We start from the raw sequence: 16,692 nt of genomic DNA on the forward strand, positions 1-16,692 counted from the left end.
ACTGGGGAAGATCAGGAACTATTTCCTGGACCTATGAGCCCTGATACCAAATCTACATCCACACCAGCAAAGCGGAAGCCTTGTGCTCTGCAGTAGTAGGCACTCAGATGGCTACACTGTCCATGGCCACAATTATTTGTATTATCTATATGGGGTTGAATTCAGAGTAATCTTAGTCAATCACCAGATGAGAGCAAACCTTCAAATGCCTTGGTATTTCACAAAGCCCTCGACCATTGGTTTTAAAATCTGCTGCTGAGGTTCTCATCTCTGATTCTAGAGGACTCCATCTGAGCACATCAGTCATTTTCCAGTCCAGGCACCTGGGCATTGCTATTCGTTGTCATTCTGTGCACAGTTAGGCCTAAAAGGCACTGTCCACAGGGCTGCTGACCTGCTAGGAGCCCAGCTCACTCAGTGCCGATCCATCTCTCACACACTGGCCTCTGCTTCCTGGGAAGTCTGACCTACATCGCACAACTGCCTTATTCATGCCCTTCCCACTCTGGGGTGGTCCTACCACACAACACGGCAGGCATCCCCAGAAGGAAAAATTCCAGTTTCAGTCTGCTGGCAGTCACAGCAGCAGCAAAGAAGCGGGGACAGCTCCTGGCTCCCGTCAACCATTGTAGAACAATGAGAAATGGGCTTTTAGGGAACTTTTAGGGAACTTGTGATAGGTGCTAGCAGCTCAAGCCTGGGGTTGTTCCAGGTAATTCACAGCAGCTGGCTGTGGCTCTTCACTCTAGTGAACCTAGCCCAACCCAGAGATACAGATTCAGGCCCAGGGGTGATAGTCTGGGAACCCCATACTTTGACAGCTGCCTTAACGATTCTGAGACTTACACCACATATATTGGTTTTTTTTTTTTTTTTTTTTTTTGAGACTGAGTTTCTCTGTAACTTTGGAGCCTCTCCTGGAACTAGCTCTTGTAGACCAAGCTGGTCTCGAACTTACAGAGATCCACCTGCCTCTGCCTCCTGAGTACTGGGATTAAAGGCATGTGCCACCAATGCCTGGCCCCAAAATAAAATTTTAAAGGAAAACACATGCACTTTAATGTTTGGGAACGACCTTAAGATGTTACCGTTACTTCACAGTCAGCCAGCAGTATGGATTTTTCCTGTGTTGTGGGAGGGCTGGGCTTGAGGTTGGCCTAGACAGTTTGGCTCCATTAAGACATGCAGTCACTGTAAAGCTAGGTATACTCTAATCCACACCATAGCTGCAGCAGGCCCTTCTGAGCTGTCTCCCTGCCTGTACTTCACCCCAAGGCATATCAGCACTGTCTGCTCATCTTGACCTCAGTCCCTTGGCCACATGACTAAACTGAGCTAAACAGACAACTGTGTTGTCAGTCTAGAAAGCTGTAAATGCAGGGTTTTGAGGGAGGTCAAATTGGGCCACATGTGCAGATGGAGAGGAAGGAAGAGAGGAAGCAGAAGCTAATGGCAGGGACACCCACACCTAGTAGCTCTCTCTCTATACAGACCCTGGAGGAAAGTTCTCATCACCCTTTACCTTTCTGAAGTGGACTTGTGCTACTTGCTAGTTAAAAAAAAAAAAAAATAGGAACTCTGGTTAAAATAATTAAAACCTTACCAACTAGAGGATGTCACCAGAAATTTTCATTTCTGAAGACCCACATTGACTCTTCCCCCCTCTATCACTTCTAAAAATGCACATATGCTTTTACTATAAACATGCAAGGGTTTGCTGTGGCAACTAGTTTCGGGGCAGAAGCAAGGCAGCCACCAGGATGTGGGATCAGCATGAAGAAAGCTCTGTACCCAACAGCAAGTGCTCAGCCAGGACAGCCTGGGACAAGAAGAACAAGGAAATGTGCTGCCCAGTAGAGACTGGGCACCAAACCGTCTGCCCTGCCAGACTGGGCCAGATGGTGGCTTTCTCAGCAGAACCCAAATTTCTGACTCAAAATGGACACATGTGACTCTGTGAGGCTTCAGAGGACCATTCCTCCCGAGCCCTAGCCATCTGGAGTGCATGACGATGGTACAAACCTCCGGCTGGATGGCTTTGAACACAGGGATGTCCATCAATGTGATCTGACTCTACAAGAGAACAGAGATACTGGGTTAGAGGCTTTTGAAACACAGAAGGTTTAGTATTCATAGGGTACCATGTGATGGCTGGACACACGTGTATGATTATGTCACATTTAAATCAGGTTAGATATATCTGTCTTCTCAGTTATAATTTCTTCATGATAAAACATTCAAACTCCTCCATGCTTTCTGCAGTACACAGCTCATCCTCTGTATTAACACAGGCGGAACTTCTTTCTCCACTGTTCGGTCCCCCTCCTCACCCTCCCACCCTCCCAGACGCCCAGACACCCAGGCTCAGGAAAGCACCTTTCCTCACTAGCTTCCATGAGACTAACCTTTCTGTATGCCACATATGAGGGAGATCATGTGAAGCCTGGCTTGCTTCACTTACCAGAATATTCTGTGGTTCCAACAGCGTTGTCTTAACTGACATGGTTTCACTCTTTTTTATGACTGAATAATAACCCACTGCCTGTATGCGTCCCATTTTCCTTATCCATACATAGGTTTACCAACGTAGTTTGTTTCCACGTCTTGGATATTGTGGACAGGCCTACAATAAGCACAAGTATGGACTTCACTTGTTCTGGAGATACACCCCTTGCTGGGCTGCTGGTTCATACACTGGGAGCATCTTCACTGTTTTCTGTGACAGCAGCAGCACACACAGGCGTCCTTTTCTCTGCATCTTACTATCTCTCAATTTTTTGGTAACAGTCATTTTCCCTGGAGTTAATGAGAGCAAGTGTATTTGAGTTGCCTTTTCCTGATGACTTCTGGGCATCCTTCCATGTCCCCCAGCCACCTACATGCCTTCTCTGGGAAAGCCCACCAGGTCCGTTATGAATCTCACTTTGGGCTTTTTGCTGGAGAGCTTTCTGAAGTTCCTTATACATTCTGAATCTTAACCCTCGTGGTGAATGCACAGCTTGCAAATATTCTCTCCCACCCTTGTGGGCCATTCCTTCACCCTGCTGAATGCTTCCTTTGCTGGGCAGTCTTTGTGTCTGACAGAACCCCATTAGTCCATTACTAACTTCATGTCTTGCCCTTTCCAATCCCTTAGAGCAGTGGTTCTCAACCTCCCTAATGCTGCAGCCCTTTAATACAGTTCCTCATGTTGTGATGATCCCCACGACATTATTTCATTGCTACTTCATAACTGTAATTTTGCTATTGCTACAAACTGTGATGTAAATATCTGGTATGCAGGATATTTGATATATGGCCCATGGGGATCATGACCCACAGGTTGAGAACCCCTGCTAAAAGCATCCCCTGTCATGCCCCCACCCCAACATTTCTTCCACTACTTTCAGTTTCAAGTCATCTTAATTGAGTTGGATTTTACTGATGGTGAGAGAGAGAAATAAATTTCTGTGCTATCTTCCCTACCACATCCCTCCTCATAGATTCAAGCCCATGCCCTTCTCTTTGAAAACAAAATGAACTTCCAACCTCAGAGTTGATCACAGTCATTTGGAAGATGAGACATGGAGTAAGAAAAACATTTTAGTTTGGAAATGCTTACGCTACTTGGGTTTTTGTTTCAAGTATGACTTACCTAATTTTAAAAAGTTGTAGATACACTATTTTAAAACTTGTATGATAGAGACACCATCTATTACTCAGATTTAAATAAATAGTAGCACATATAGACTTCTCTTCTGAAGCCTCTACCTCCCCAAAATTACATGGTAGAGAGCTATTCGAGATGTGTCCACAGACCCCATATGAGGTCTTTTTTTTAAGACTTATTTATTAATTATGTATACAGGTTCTTCCTGCATGTATCCCTTCAGGCCAGAAGAGGTAACTGGATCTCATTACAGATGGTTATGAGCCACCATGTGGTTTCTGGAAATTGAACTCAGAACCTCTGGAAGAACAGGCAGTGCTCTTAACCTCTGAGCCATCTCTCCAGCCCCCCATATGAAGTCTTGAACTGCTTATTATCCCACCAGCCATCAGTGAGATCAGAGCAGAAGTTAAGCGGTAGCTCTGAGAAGCTGTAGGAGTATGGCATGGCCACAACAGTCCTACTGCCCTCTCTTCTGTGCTACTCTTGCAGAGTGGAAAGAAAAGAAGAGGGTCCTCCCAGAGCAGCAGACAGACTGATTTCACTAACGGGGCCAAAAGTTCATCTAGGGACCAGGGAAAGGCGTCACTCATAACAATTCTTCGGGCCAAGGTAACTTCATTATTTACTCGCCTTTGTGTGTCACATTGGAACCAGGTGTCAATTACCACCTGCCTCTGAGACAGGCCAGGAAGAGGAGCCATGGGCTTTTGCAACACATGGTCTACTGAACCTGTCCAGTGAGACACATTCAGATCTTGCAGTCTACAGGGCAGAAATTCAAAATAAGAGATAAAAAAATGTCAAATGTGACAAATACATCATTGTGTGTGGGTGCACATATCGAGGGGGTAATGAAAAATGCAGCTAGTGCAACTACAGAGATGGGGCTCTTGTATGACTGCGTGAATGCAGTCCAGAGCCTGGACAGAAGGCCCACTGCCTTGTCTGAACATTCACATGCCAAAGTTGTTCTAGAGAAGAGGAAACAGAAGCTGTTACACTGTGTTACCAAAAAGCCTTATATCAAGACAACACTGAAGGAAAAAATGGCAACACATAAAGTATGTTACCTGTGACCATAGCAGAGGTACAGGCACAGAACTGTGGCCAGCTCTTGGCACAATTCCAAGGTGCTCTGCAGTCACTGGGCTGCTAAAAAGCACAGAACACAGACCAAAGCATAGCATCCTCAGAGTCTAATGGGAGGGAAATGGGTAGAGATTTGTACAGTGGGCATGCTGTCCCTCCCAGGGCACAGGGGCAATGTTGCCACTAATGGAAGCTTGGCATCAAGAATAATGAGGCACCTGATGAAAATCCTAGCTCTTGTGCTTTCCCCTTGGTGGCAACGGGTGTGTGACATCTGCACACCCTGTCCTTGTGATCCGGGTAGAGTGGCTCGTAATAGTGCTGCAACCCCACAGAACACAAGCTCCATCCTGGGCAGTGCAAACAATTGCGACCTTTGCTGCTATATATACCCCGAGCTTGTTAGCCACATGCTGCCACACCTGGATCAACTGTGGATCGACACAAGAGCAGAAAGGTCTTTGAAATCAGGAGATTTGAGCCAACAGCTCAGGACATCTTGGTTCCATCTCCCATGTGGTTCCAGTTCATGTCCCTCCTGTCTGCTGGGAACTAGGAGTGTGTGGAATGACACTTAAGAGAAGAGCCCAAATCCAGCTGGTGAAACAATAAGATATTCTCCCCCTCTCACCTCAGAATTCCAGGGGAGCTACTGCAATGATGACATATCAGCCAAGCTTCTTTGAATGGTCTCAGTTTCACATCCTGATCCCAGCTCAGGCTGTCAGTCAGAAACAGTGTGCAGATGTTCTCAAGACACATCAGTGGCTGTAGAGACAGGCTGATGTGGTAAAGTGCTTGCTGTTCAATCTGAGCCTGGATCCCCAGCATGCTCAGAAAATGCTGGGTACGACAGTGTGTGTCTTTAATCCTAGTGCTGGATGGCAGAGAAAGTGAGATCCCTGGAGCTCCCTAGCCAGCAGTCCAGTCTAGTTGTGAGTCCCAGGCCAGAGAGAAATCCTATCTCAAAATGTAAGATGGAGAGCAATAGGGAAGGACACCCAGCATTGACTTCCAGCCTCCATATATACCCATGCACATCACGTGCACATGTATACACAAAGGGGGAGAAACCAAACACCAAGAGCGCTGTCCCAGGATGGGGGCTGTTTGTTCCTAACATAAAGAAGGTTTTTCAGAGACCCCACATCCATTTTTGCCTCTCAGCTTTCATCAGAAAGGATGCAAAGTCTCTAGCAAGACAAATATCCAAGTAAAACTCAGCAGGTTACCAATGTCACAATACTTTACTACCACACCAAACTTGCTCAAAGGCTGCTGCTGAGCAACCTATCCCCCAGGGTATGAAGGCTCCAGAGCTGTCAGTTACTCTCAAAGGGCAGGGTGGAGGGGTGACGGTGGCACATGCTAGGGGCCTACAAGATGAGGTCAGGTCCCATTCCCCACTTGCTTCCAAGTACTAATTCACCCAGGAGAGCTTGAGCAGGGAGCACTAGTCAAACCTCAGAGTCACTAGGCCATGTCTGCTATGCTTTTCTCCATCCCCAAAAACCTGGGCCACTCAACACTGAGCCAGGCTTTGAAGAGAAACGGTGAGTCACTACATACTGCACGACATCTCTGCAGGGATGAATGCTACAGCCTGGAAGGGGCCTATCATAGCACTGTACATCTCCCACACCCCCAAGAAAAAATGGGTATTATGTGGTTAAGAGAAGCTAGTTGGTTAGCTAAAGGGAAAATACTTTTGTTTCTGATGAATATACATATTCCTAACAGTGCCACACCAAATCCTTACATCCTAGCCAGAGCTTTCATGTAAGGCTTTCCCAAGAAAGCAAACAGAAGTTGTTGGTTAATGCTGTATTGTGTTATGTAAGGTACCTGAAAGTCTACCAGTAGATCCCTCTGACGATGAGCAGCCGCAAGCACTCACAGGACACTAAGCCGTCAGTTCCAAAGGTACTCGAGTTAAGAGCTCACAAGGGAGGCCACAAGCCATGGGAGACATGACCAGAACCACAACCAGAAACATGAGATCCGTGGCCAGAGGCACAAAAGCTACAATCAGAGTGCTCCTAAAGCCACAACGAAACTATGGGAGACATAGGAGGCCACATACCACAGCCACAAAAGTCCCCAACTACAGCCACTTAAGTCATGACCAGGACACAAGAATAATAAACACAGCCATGGGAGGTCATGACCACAGTCAAGACAAGAGCCATGGAAGCTATAACCCAGAGCCACAGGAACCCATGACCAGAATCATGAGAACTATGTATGACCATAGCCACAGGAGCCACAACCAGTGCCACAAGAGTCATGACAAGAGACAAGGGAGGCCATGACAAGAACCACAGAAGGCCACAATGAGCCACAGAGAGCTACAAACAGGCCATGACTAATATTTGAGAAACCTCGAATTCTCAGAATGGGAATACATACTCTACAAGGAGAAGCTGCTGGCTGGCAGTCAGAGCCATAAAAATAGTAATGATCCACCTGTAGTTGGCATAGAGCCTCTGTACCATGGGGACCAGGAAGAAGAAGAAAGAATGGGAAGGGGAAGGAGGAGGGAGGAGAGAAAGAGAGAATGTCAGGGACTAGTCATAGCTCTGCAGAGAAACACGGCCCTGGACAGTGCTCAGAGTGAGGCTTGAAGTCACCCCAGAGCCAACATTCCCCTCCCTAACAAAACCCCAAGAGAGGAAAACATCATGGCAAATGACAGGCCAGCTCTGCCCCACCGAGGCTGAAGAAAAATAATATTGCCCATTGCTCTAGGAGATGGTACATAAACATGCAGAAGGTGGAAGCAAACAAAAAGGAGAAAAACGGAATCACAAATGCATGGTGTCTGCAGCCGAAAGTGTAGCGAGCAACATGGCTGGCTTTGTGATATGTGTCAGCAGCAGGCCCAACCCTTTGCCAAATGTGCCTGTTTGTGTACTGTGTGTGCTTTGTAAACTGCGCTGAGCTCTGCTCCCTCTCTTACTGTGCAGACGCACTGTGGGTCCCACCCAAGGCAGCCTATTGTAAACCCAAAGCATTCTTTTCCATCACTTGCTCTCCTACTGTGAATGTATGTGGTATTCCCGACCTGAGCAGAAACCCAGAGTCGTGACTCCCTCCAGCACCCTGTAACAGCACCACCATCCACATCTGTCCCATGTCACTTACAGCAAACTCCTCGGGAGTCACTTTCAGAACGTCAAAGACGACAGCATCATAGCTCTTGCTGGCATAGTCGCAGCTCTGGCCCTCCAGAGAGTCTGAACTGCTGCTGCCCTGTGGAGAAGGCAAAGACAAATACCACCTAACTGGTCTGGCATGAGGTTGCTGCCACCCAAAACCTCCCCAGTACGGAGACAGTGACAGGCTCCCGGGATGAAAGGTGCCTGCTGCTATCACGTTGCTCCACGCTAAGCTCTAGAGCACTTCCCACACCATCTCAGTCCTCACGGTTCTCTACATGTACCTGCCAGTGTTCCCATTTTACAGGTCAACAAGCAGAGTTGACAGTGTTTCTCCACGGTTCCTTTCCCATAAAGCTGAAAGCCGGAATGTGAAGCTTGCTATCTGAACCCCCAAAATGACCTTGGACCACTACCCCTAACAGCTTCTGGCCAGCATTGTAACGACAGGGGAGAGTCCAACACCAGAGCTGCAGTGTAGCTCAGTACAGAACACTCACCAAGCATGCTCAAGGCCCAGTTCTGTCCCCAGCACCCAAAAGAGAGAGAAGAACTCTAGCCTAACTCTCCCTCACAACGGCCTCCAGACTCAGGGACCTGAGGAAAGCATCCATTTTGTTGACTTTGTTTTTTCATTTTTAAAGATTTGTTTCATTTATGCATATGCATGTGTGCCATGTGTGCACAAGGTACCCAAAGAAGCCACAAAAGGACACTGGATCTCCTGGAGCTGGAGTCACAGGTTGTGGTACTGGGAATCAAACTCTGCAACAGCAGCCAGTACTCTTAACTTCGGAGCTCTCTCTCAGGTCACCTTTTCTCTGTCTGGCTGGTTAGTGCAGGTCACTGTAACAAAAATGATGAAGCTGGCTCTGGAGGTATAACACACACACAGAGCTGGCTTGTGAGCTGAAAGCTAACTGCTGAGCTTCAGAGACTGTTGGGGAGAATTCCTCACGTAAGGGTCACTGAGTCCTGCGTGTATGGACAGGGGCCTCCCACAGGGAAACAAGCAGAAACCCAAATTGGATGGAGTTCATAAAGCCCACCCCTCTGAAGGTACCAAAATGTTGGACACACCTTTTCTTTAATATGACTGCATTTCATCACGCTCTACTTGGACACTCCATCAGGCTCACCACCCAAACCTGTGCCTGTCCATAAGTGGTTTTATCCATCTCTACTCATGGAGGACTCTGTGGTTTCTGTCCATTCCTCCATCTTAGAGTAGGGGGTGAAGAGATCTACTTTTGCTAATTTCTTTTTATTTCACTTTCTATCTGGGGAAATGTTGCAGTCTTATTGGAAACTAGGGTGTTTTTATAGGTCACGAAAGAAAGCTAATAATTATGACAGTGTGAGGTCAGAGAGTGGAGCAGAAATGCAAGCGGCCCACCTCAATGCCTGGGCCTGAGGTGTCTATAAGTGAGGCTCCCACACTGAAACTCCACGTGGTCTCAGAAGGTAAGAGACTATGCTGGCTCTGCAGGCACACAGGCCCGCATAGAATGCAGCCTCACATCAGCTGCCACCTGGTCTCAGGCACTGACATCATTTTGCTGGGTCTCATTAGGTACAAAACCGTATTATTAAATACCATATTCCAGAGTAGCAACACCAGTTACCAAACAAACCCAAACCACCCCGCTTTCAGAACCTACCACCACAACTTCCTCCCTCCCCAGAACATGCTGGCTCAGGGGCTGGGATGTGTGACAAGCGTCATTTTAAAAGTTCTTCAAGTGGAAGACATTGTCCCCCAAAGATAATCTGATCTGAGTAAAGCTGAAAAGAAATAGGATTGGCCCCAGTGCGCCTGGAATTGCAAAGAACTAAATCTGCACTCTCCATGTACTTCAAGACACGGCCTCGCCAGGTTGACAGGGCAGTATGTTAAAGACACCAAATCAAAAGTCTGGGAGACTAGGTTTGAGTCAGCCACCTGCCCAGAAGTGGGAACCAGTTTTTTCTCCTCTTTGTGCTTTGGGTTCCTCAACTACAAGTTGACAAAGGGGTGCATACCAAAGATAGAGAGCTGGGTGTGTATGGATGTGTGTCATTCTGTCACCACGTGGCTAAGTACTTCAAGTTTCGTGTATGCACTCATTCCAAACACACTTTGGTACTTACAGTCACATACACGGAGGCCCCGAGCAATATCAAAATCTGCACTGCATAAAATCGCCTAGCATAGAATTATATGTGTTGTCCCACATATTCTGAGTCCTCTCTGGATGGCTAATGTCTATTACAAAATAAATGCTGTGCAAAGAGTCACCGATGCTGTTCAGAGAAAAATGAACCAACAGTTTGCACATACTTGGTGAAGGAGTAAGTTTTTGTTAAACATTTCTGATGCATGGTTGGTGGGTCCCCTGCACAGAGGGCCGAACATGCACAGGGTAGCTGTGAGTATACACATCTGTGTATACGTGCATACATACATACACAGGCCAGAGACTATTTTACTTGAGAAGGAGTGTAAGTTACAGATACAAACAGAAGTCTGGTTCCTCTAGTTACCAGAGTCTGTCTGTTGCTTGGATGTAAGGCCTTAGCACATTGCTGCAACACCCCAAGCCCTCAGGTAAGGGTACTTATTGAATCAAAAGGTCTCCCAAACTATTTGCCGGCAATGGTGACAGTAGCAACAAGGATGACTCAGCATTTTATGAAACTAGTCTGGTCTCTAGGAAATTTTAAAAGGCATCGATGAGACTGGAGAGATGGTTCAGTGGTTAAGTGTACAGACTGCTCTTCCAGAGAGCAGGGCCTGAGTTCAGTTCCCAGCACCCACACCAGGAGACTCACCATCGCCAGTAACTCCAGCTCCAGGGGGATCTGATGCCCTCTTTTGGCCTCCATGAGCACTGTACTCATATGAACATAAACATATAATTTAAAAAGAAAATTTTAAAAATGTTTTTAAAGCCATCTATAAATGTGGTTTTAAGACTAAAAATAAAATCAAAAAAATTTTTTAAAAGACTGATAAGAAACTAATTCCTATGACCTTTGGTTAGTTAATCTGAGGTCAAATTTAAAAACTCCTTGTGGGATGCTCAGACCCAACCCTGTTTTACCAGCATCTCTGAGGATCCAGCACTACACCCAGACACAGAGGCACTAGCCTCAGATGACATTCCTCCTTCTGTGTGTCTGTAGCATTATTGAGCTTGGAAAGCAAATCCCAGACCTCATGCAGAGTCCCTGCCCAAGCCACGCAGACCACCAGTCCTTACAGCCGGTTCCTAAGAAGCAAGGTAAATAAGTTCCGTGGCCAGTTGGACTGGCTTCTGTCTGACCTCATTTTGGAACACATGGGCTTATTTATAATCAACAACAGTTTTTCCTGGGAAAAGTCTGATCCCTTCTTGCCACCAAAATGGAATGTGACACTTGCCATGGCTGGACTGGAGAGGTATTTGTTTTTCTTTGAAGAGAACAACTTCAGAAAACATCACCATCCACACGGCTGATAGGCTCCCAAACCTCCTGCCTGGAGTGGCAGGCCCTAAGAAGACCTGTATTCATGGCCAGGGCCCCATGTATGGCCCTCTCTCCTGGTATCCTCCCATAGCCTACATACCTGTGGAGTGGCGGAGGTGACTAACACGCTAGCCATCAGACCATTCCTCTTGTACATAGTCTCCAGGCCTCAGGGAGCTTCGGTGCCACCTCTGCTGGTGACATAACCTGCCTGCAAGGCAAAGGAACCCATAAAAACCTACTTTGAATCCACAGAACCACACCAGCCTCCAAAAGATCACCCAGAGACCTGAAAAGAAAGGTGTGAGCTGGTATCCTTCAAGCTCAGGCTGGCCCAAAGAACCTGGGTACCTGTTTCCCTCCATGGAACATGGTGAGCCTGTGCCATTACTGAGCTCATACACCTAGATAATGCTAGATTAATTGCCAATGTCCAACAGCTGTATGAATTCTGCTCCCTGACTCTTGTGGCAGCAATGAACCCACATTCCTCCCCAGTCATCCCACCCCTTGCAGCAGATCACTAGGTCCCACCTATACACCCATCCCAGGATGTACCTGGCCCCCACAGGCCCTAGAAGATGTATTACAAAGATGAAGGCTGATGAAGAAACTGGACACCATGCTGTACCATCACAACCGATACCACAAAGTATTCACTAAGAGCCATGTGCTGGACTCCTCTACCTTATCTTCCCCTTCCACTATCCCACGAGAGGCCTTTAAGTCTTGCCCATTTTCTGTGAAGGGAAACTGAGGCACATAGAGGTGCATTTGCTTACTTTATCCAGTAGCAGTGTCACCTAAGATGTCCTTGAATGTCAGGTCTGGCTATTCTGCCTGGACTGCTCATGTGCACAGGCTCCAGAGAGCATCTGTCACCTCCCAGAACACCAAAAGCCACCAGCAGCTTCTCAGCAGAGAGTGGAGAGATGGAAGCTAACTGCAGTTGCCAGGGAATAGAGGGCTCTGAGCCGAGGTGGCAAAGGGGAGACGGGCAGGGAGACAGCAACAACAGAACCCATAGAAACTCCTGCATGGCCAGTGAGAGCAGCCAGACTAGACCAAGCTGTTTACAGCAAGGCACTGAAAGATGGCGCAGCTGTCATCAGGGAAGAGACAGAGAGGTGGAAGAGGTCTGGGGGGGACTTGACTCAGGACATGGTGAATCTGTGGCAGATGAGAAAAAGCCATCCTGAAGGGCTGGAAAGATGCTCGGAGGTTCAGAGCTCTGTCAGAGGACTAGCACCCATCAGGTGGTTCACAACTGCCGTAATTCTAGTTCCAAGGATCCGATATCATGGGCCTCTGTGGGTGCACGCACACACGCATGCACACACACACACACACTCACACACCACAACTAATAAGGGGAAAGCCCCTAGGGAAACACAAACCAGATCCAATACCATGGGCCTTCATGGGTACATACACACACACACACACACACACACACACACACACACAGAGTTAGTAAGGGGAAAGCCCCTAAGGTAACACAAACCAAAACCACAAAGACACTATTTCATACCCAATAAGATAGCCAGAATCAGAAAAAAAACAAACAAACAAAAAACAAAAAACAAACCAGTCTATATCAAGTGACTGGGAGCTGGGGTGAAGCCTTCATGCATTGTTGGTGATACAACCGCCTCAGAACATAACCTGGCAGCTTCTTGACTAGTTAGGACAACCCAGTGATCTGATCCCAGCATCTGCTGCAAAGGATGAGCACATCCCACAGACACACAGAGGATGCCTGTCACAGCACCACTCCTAACGGCAAGAGCTGGAGCCAGGTCAGAGTCCATCACCCAGTGAACACCAAGGCAGTGTAACCTAGCCACACAGCATGCTACTCCTCAGCTAAGAAAAGAAACGAGATGCTAGCACAAGCACAGCATGATCAAACCTCAAAATGTCATGCCAGTGGAAGAAGTCAGAAGGAAAAGAATGTACAGTGTGATTCCATTTTAGGAAATTCCCAGAAATGGTAAATTTATAGGAATAAAGTGCCAATGGCAGGAGAAGCCTGCACACAGACACAGAGTACTTTTGAGGGGAGGAGAATGTTCTAAATCTGGGTGATGACAAGTACAGTCCAGAAATGAGGGACCTGGGGCTGTAAAACTGCCACACAATACATGAGAGGAAGTACCCTCAGCTTCACAACAGGACCTTACCTGGCCTGCCTGCCATTCCCTTTGCAGTAATGGAGCAAACAGCATGATAAGCTGAGAAAGGAAATGTAGATGGGACCCAGAACCAAGGAAAACCCTCCATCAGAACCCCTGTGAAGGGCACAGGAGCTCCAGAAGAGGGTCCTAAAAGAGATGAAAGAAAGATAAACCCAGCTCAAGAGCTCAGCCATAGTAATTTGGGGTAAGGCCTCTTAGACTGCCCCAAATCAGTCCAGCCAGTCCACTCCAAGTTCAAGACTGAGGCAGGATTTGCTCCTATCCGTATGTGCCTGGCACTCTGTGGGTTTTCCCAGGGGAGCCAGGCCTGGACACCAATTTTCTGAGTACAGCCCAAACCAGAGGCTCTCTAAAGTTGTTCTGGTGACTCCCTACTTCTTCCAAAGGATGATGCCATAGCCGGGGAGATGGCTCAGTGGGTAAAGGCATGTGCTAACAAGTCTAAGGACCTGAGTTCAATCCCTGGGACCCACATTGTAAAAGGAAAAAGTGATTCCCTTCAAGTGGTCCTCTGACCGCCACATGCATGACACGGCATGAATGTGTGCACACATGCATGTGCATACACACACGCATACATATAAATGTTAGAGGGACATGCTGCCAGCCCCACACTCTTCTCCAGCCCCATTTGGCAGGACACACCAGTGGGGCAGCATCCAACCTGGGGAGGCACTGGTTAAACATTACATGCTTCACTCATGCCCTTACCACAAGAGCCCCAGGAGATACAGACCACTTACATTTGGAAGGTAGGAACTACTCAGGATCCTGGGAAACTGAGGCCCTATGAATTCAAATCCTGAACAGGCCTGGACATATACATCCCTGATACTGCCTCCCACAAGAGCATAAGAAAATCATGCAAGGTCAGGTGGTGGTGGTGCACACCTTTAATCCCAGCACTTGGGAGGCAGAGACAGACAGATCTCCGTGAGTTTGAGGTCAGCCTGGTCTACAAGAGCTAGTTCCAGTTGAGCTAGGACTGTTACACAGAGAAGACCTGTCTGAAAAAAACAAAAAAAAAAAAGAAGAAGAAGAGGGGGAGGAGGAGGAGGAAGAGGAAGAGGAGGAGAAGAAGAAAGAAAGAAAGAAAGAAAGAAAGAAAGAAAGAAAGAAAGAAAGAAAGGAAGGAAGAAAGAAAGTCATGCAAAACTTGCGGCCAGGTCAGCTCATGGTCAGCGCTATTACTATAGCATTAACTTTACCCCTTCTATGAGTTTCTATTTGCAGGTCCCTATTCCCTTTTCCTAAGCAAGCAAACAATTACCTTTAAACATTCATTTAAAAATGGCTAGGTGACCTGTGAGACCATAGGCTTCCACTACTGGGAAGGAGGCTGCCAGGAGTGGGTTCCAGGAAAACAAGCTTAGTGATCAAATTGCAGAGCTATCCCATCTAGTAGGCTGGACCTGTCCTTCCCTTTGACTGACCTCAGTCTACCTGATGAGGACATCTTGCCACTTGCTATGTAGCCCATCGTGTTTTCCGTGGAAGGTAGAGCTGGAAAGAAAGTCCAAGCACTTGTTTCTAATCTGTCTCCTGTATGTCTCCATGACAGAGACAGCCTCGCTGATGGACAAGAGGTGTGCCTATGTGAAAATGGCAGGACCAAACAGGACGAAGTATCCCATCAGGCTATGAGCAAGCCCCGCTCATTCAGGGTGGGTCCTGAGGCTTCTGAGAACAGCTCCTGTATCAAAAGGAAACAGTGGACAGATGGGCTAGGGTACAACAGAAGGTTATTGTAGGCTACAGGGAGGAGTGCAGGAAGCAGTACATGTATGTGTATGCGTGTGTATACAGGTTTCCCTGAAGACACTGAGAATCCTTGTAATTCAAGGATTTTGGACACATCATGTAATTCAAAGATTTCAGTAGCACATTTCTATTTAGTGTGTGTGTGTACATGTGTGCATGTGCATGTTTGTGTGTGTGCATGCCCTGTGTATACTCCCTCAGAGCTCTGAATGCCCTAGTGCTAGAGTTACTGGCCGCCATAAGCCAACAAAGATGGCGGCTGGGAGCTGAACTCGGGTCCTCCTGAAGAGCAGCAGCCCCGGCACGTACTGACTCTGAAGGAGCAGGGCAGGACTAGCTTCCCTACAGCATGAAGAATGGTGTAAGGAGTGCACTGCACTAACAGGGTCGACAAGAGCCACAGTGCTGACATGAAGTCAGCACATGAGAGCACAACAGGAAACATGGGACGCCAGGTGTCTGCAGCACAGCTACAGAGAGTCCTTCTCGCTCCCTCAGATCTGTGTCCTTTGATTCTCACAGGTACTGGGGAAACCCAGAGAGCAAGACAGGAAGGAGCCTGTGTGGCCACGGCAGGAGTGTCTGCCTCTGATTTTCCCTCATCTGGTCAGAGGTGAAGTGTTCATCAACCTTTGTTCTGTGCAGAGGACTCCAGGCAGCCCTAGACTTCAAGGAGCTCAGGTACAGCCTGGCCCTCAGAGCCTCTCACAATCAGTTAACACAGGCTTTGTCCCTGACTCTACAGACAGGATTCATGTGCATTCTGTAAAATACATTAGTAGTGATTTGAATGAAAATGGTTCCCATAGGTTCCTAGGGAGTGACACTATTAGGAGGTGAGGTTTTGTTAGAGTAGGTGTGGCCTTGTTGGAAGAACTGTGACACCAGGGGTGGACTTTGAGGTTTCAGATGCTCAAGCCAAGTGCAAGAGCCCGGTGCCACTCTCTGTTCCTGCTGCCTTCAGATCTAGATGTTGAGGTCTCAGCTACATCTCCAGCACCATGTCTGCCTCTGTGCCACCACGCTTCCTGCCATGGTGACAGTGGACTAAGCCTCTGAACTGTAAGCCAGCCCCAATTAAATGTTTTCCTTTATAAGAGTTGCTGTGGTCATGGTGTCTTTTCACAGCAATGGAATCACTAAGACACCATTTTACAGATATGAAAACAGTGATTCAGGGAGATGGATTAAACTATTCCATGTAGATACGTCTTTTCATGGCTGCACTCTCTATCCCACTGGGAAGGTGGCACCAGCTTTTTAGCCTTACATAAATCCCATTCTTCCGACCCTCCCTCTTCCTCTCAGCTCTCCCCCACCCCTCTCTCCTAGTGCACACATAAAC

At 47.5% G+C, this 16,692-nt stretch overlaps 1 protein-coding gene across 14 annotated transcripts in view; it reads right to left on the reverse strand.

Annotated features, from left to right (window-relative positions):
* Positions 1–16,692, reverse strand: part of Ralgps1 (Ral GEF with PH domain and SH3 binding motif 1) — a 223,701-nt gene that overhangs the window by 180,968 nt on the left and 26,041 nt on the right. For 13 of the 14 annotated variants that reach the window (XM_057755023.1, XM_057755020.1, XM_057755019.1 and 10 more), the window contains 3 exons: positions 11,489–11,599; positions 7,886–7,993; positions 2,023–2,073 (listed from right to left, as the gene is read on the reverse strand). In XM_057755023.1, coding sequence (XP_057611006.1) covers positions 2,023–2,073; positions 7,886–7,993; positions 11,489–11,545 — 216 coding nt within the window. In that variant the 5' untranslated portion in view covers positions 11,546–11,599. Of the gene's footprint in view, positions 1–2,022; positions 2,074–7,885; positions 7,994–11,488; positions 11,600–12,976; positions 13,075–16,692 lie in introns of those variants that run through there. The other variant, XM_057755017.1, reaches the window with a different exon arrangement.

This window comes from Chionomys nivalis, chromosome 22 (genome assembly GCF_950005125.1).
Source record: "Chionomys nivalis chromosome 22, mChiNiv1.1, whole genome shotgun sequence".
In the NCBI taxonomy this organism is placed as follows: Eukaryota; Metazoa; Chordata; class Mammalia; order Rodentia; family Cricetidae; genus Chionomys; species Chionomys nivalis.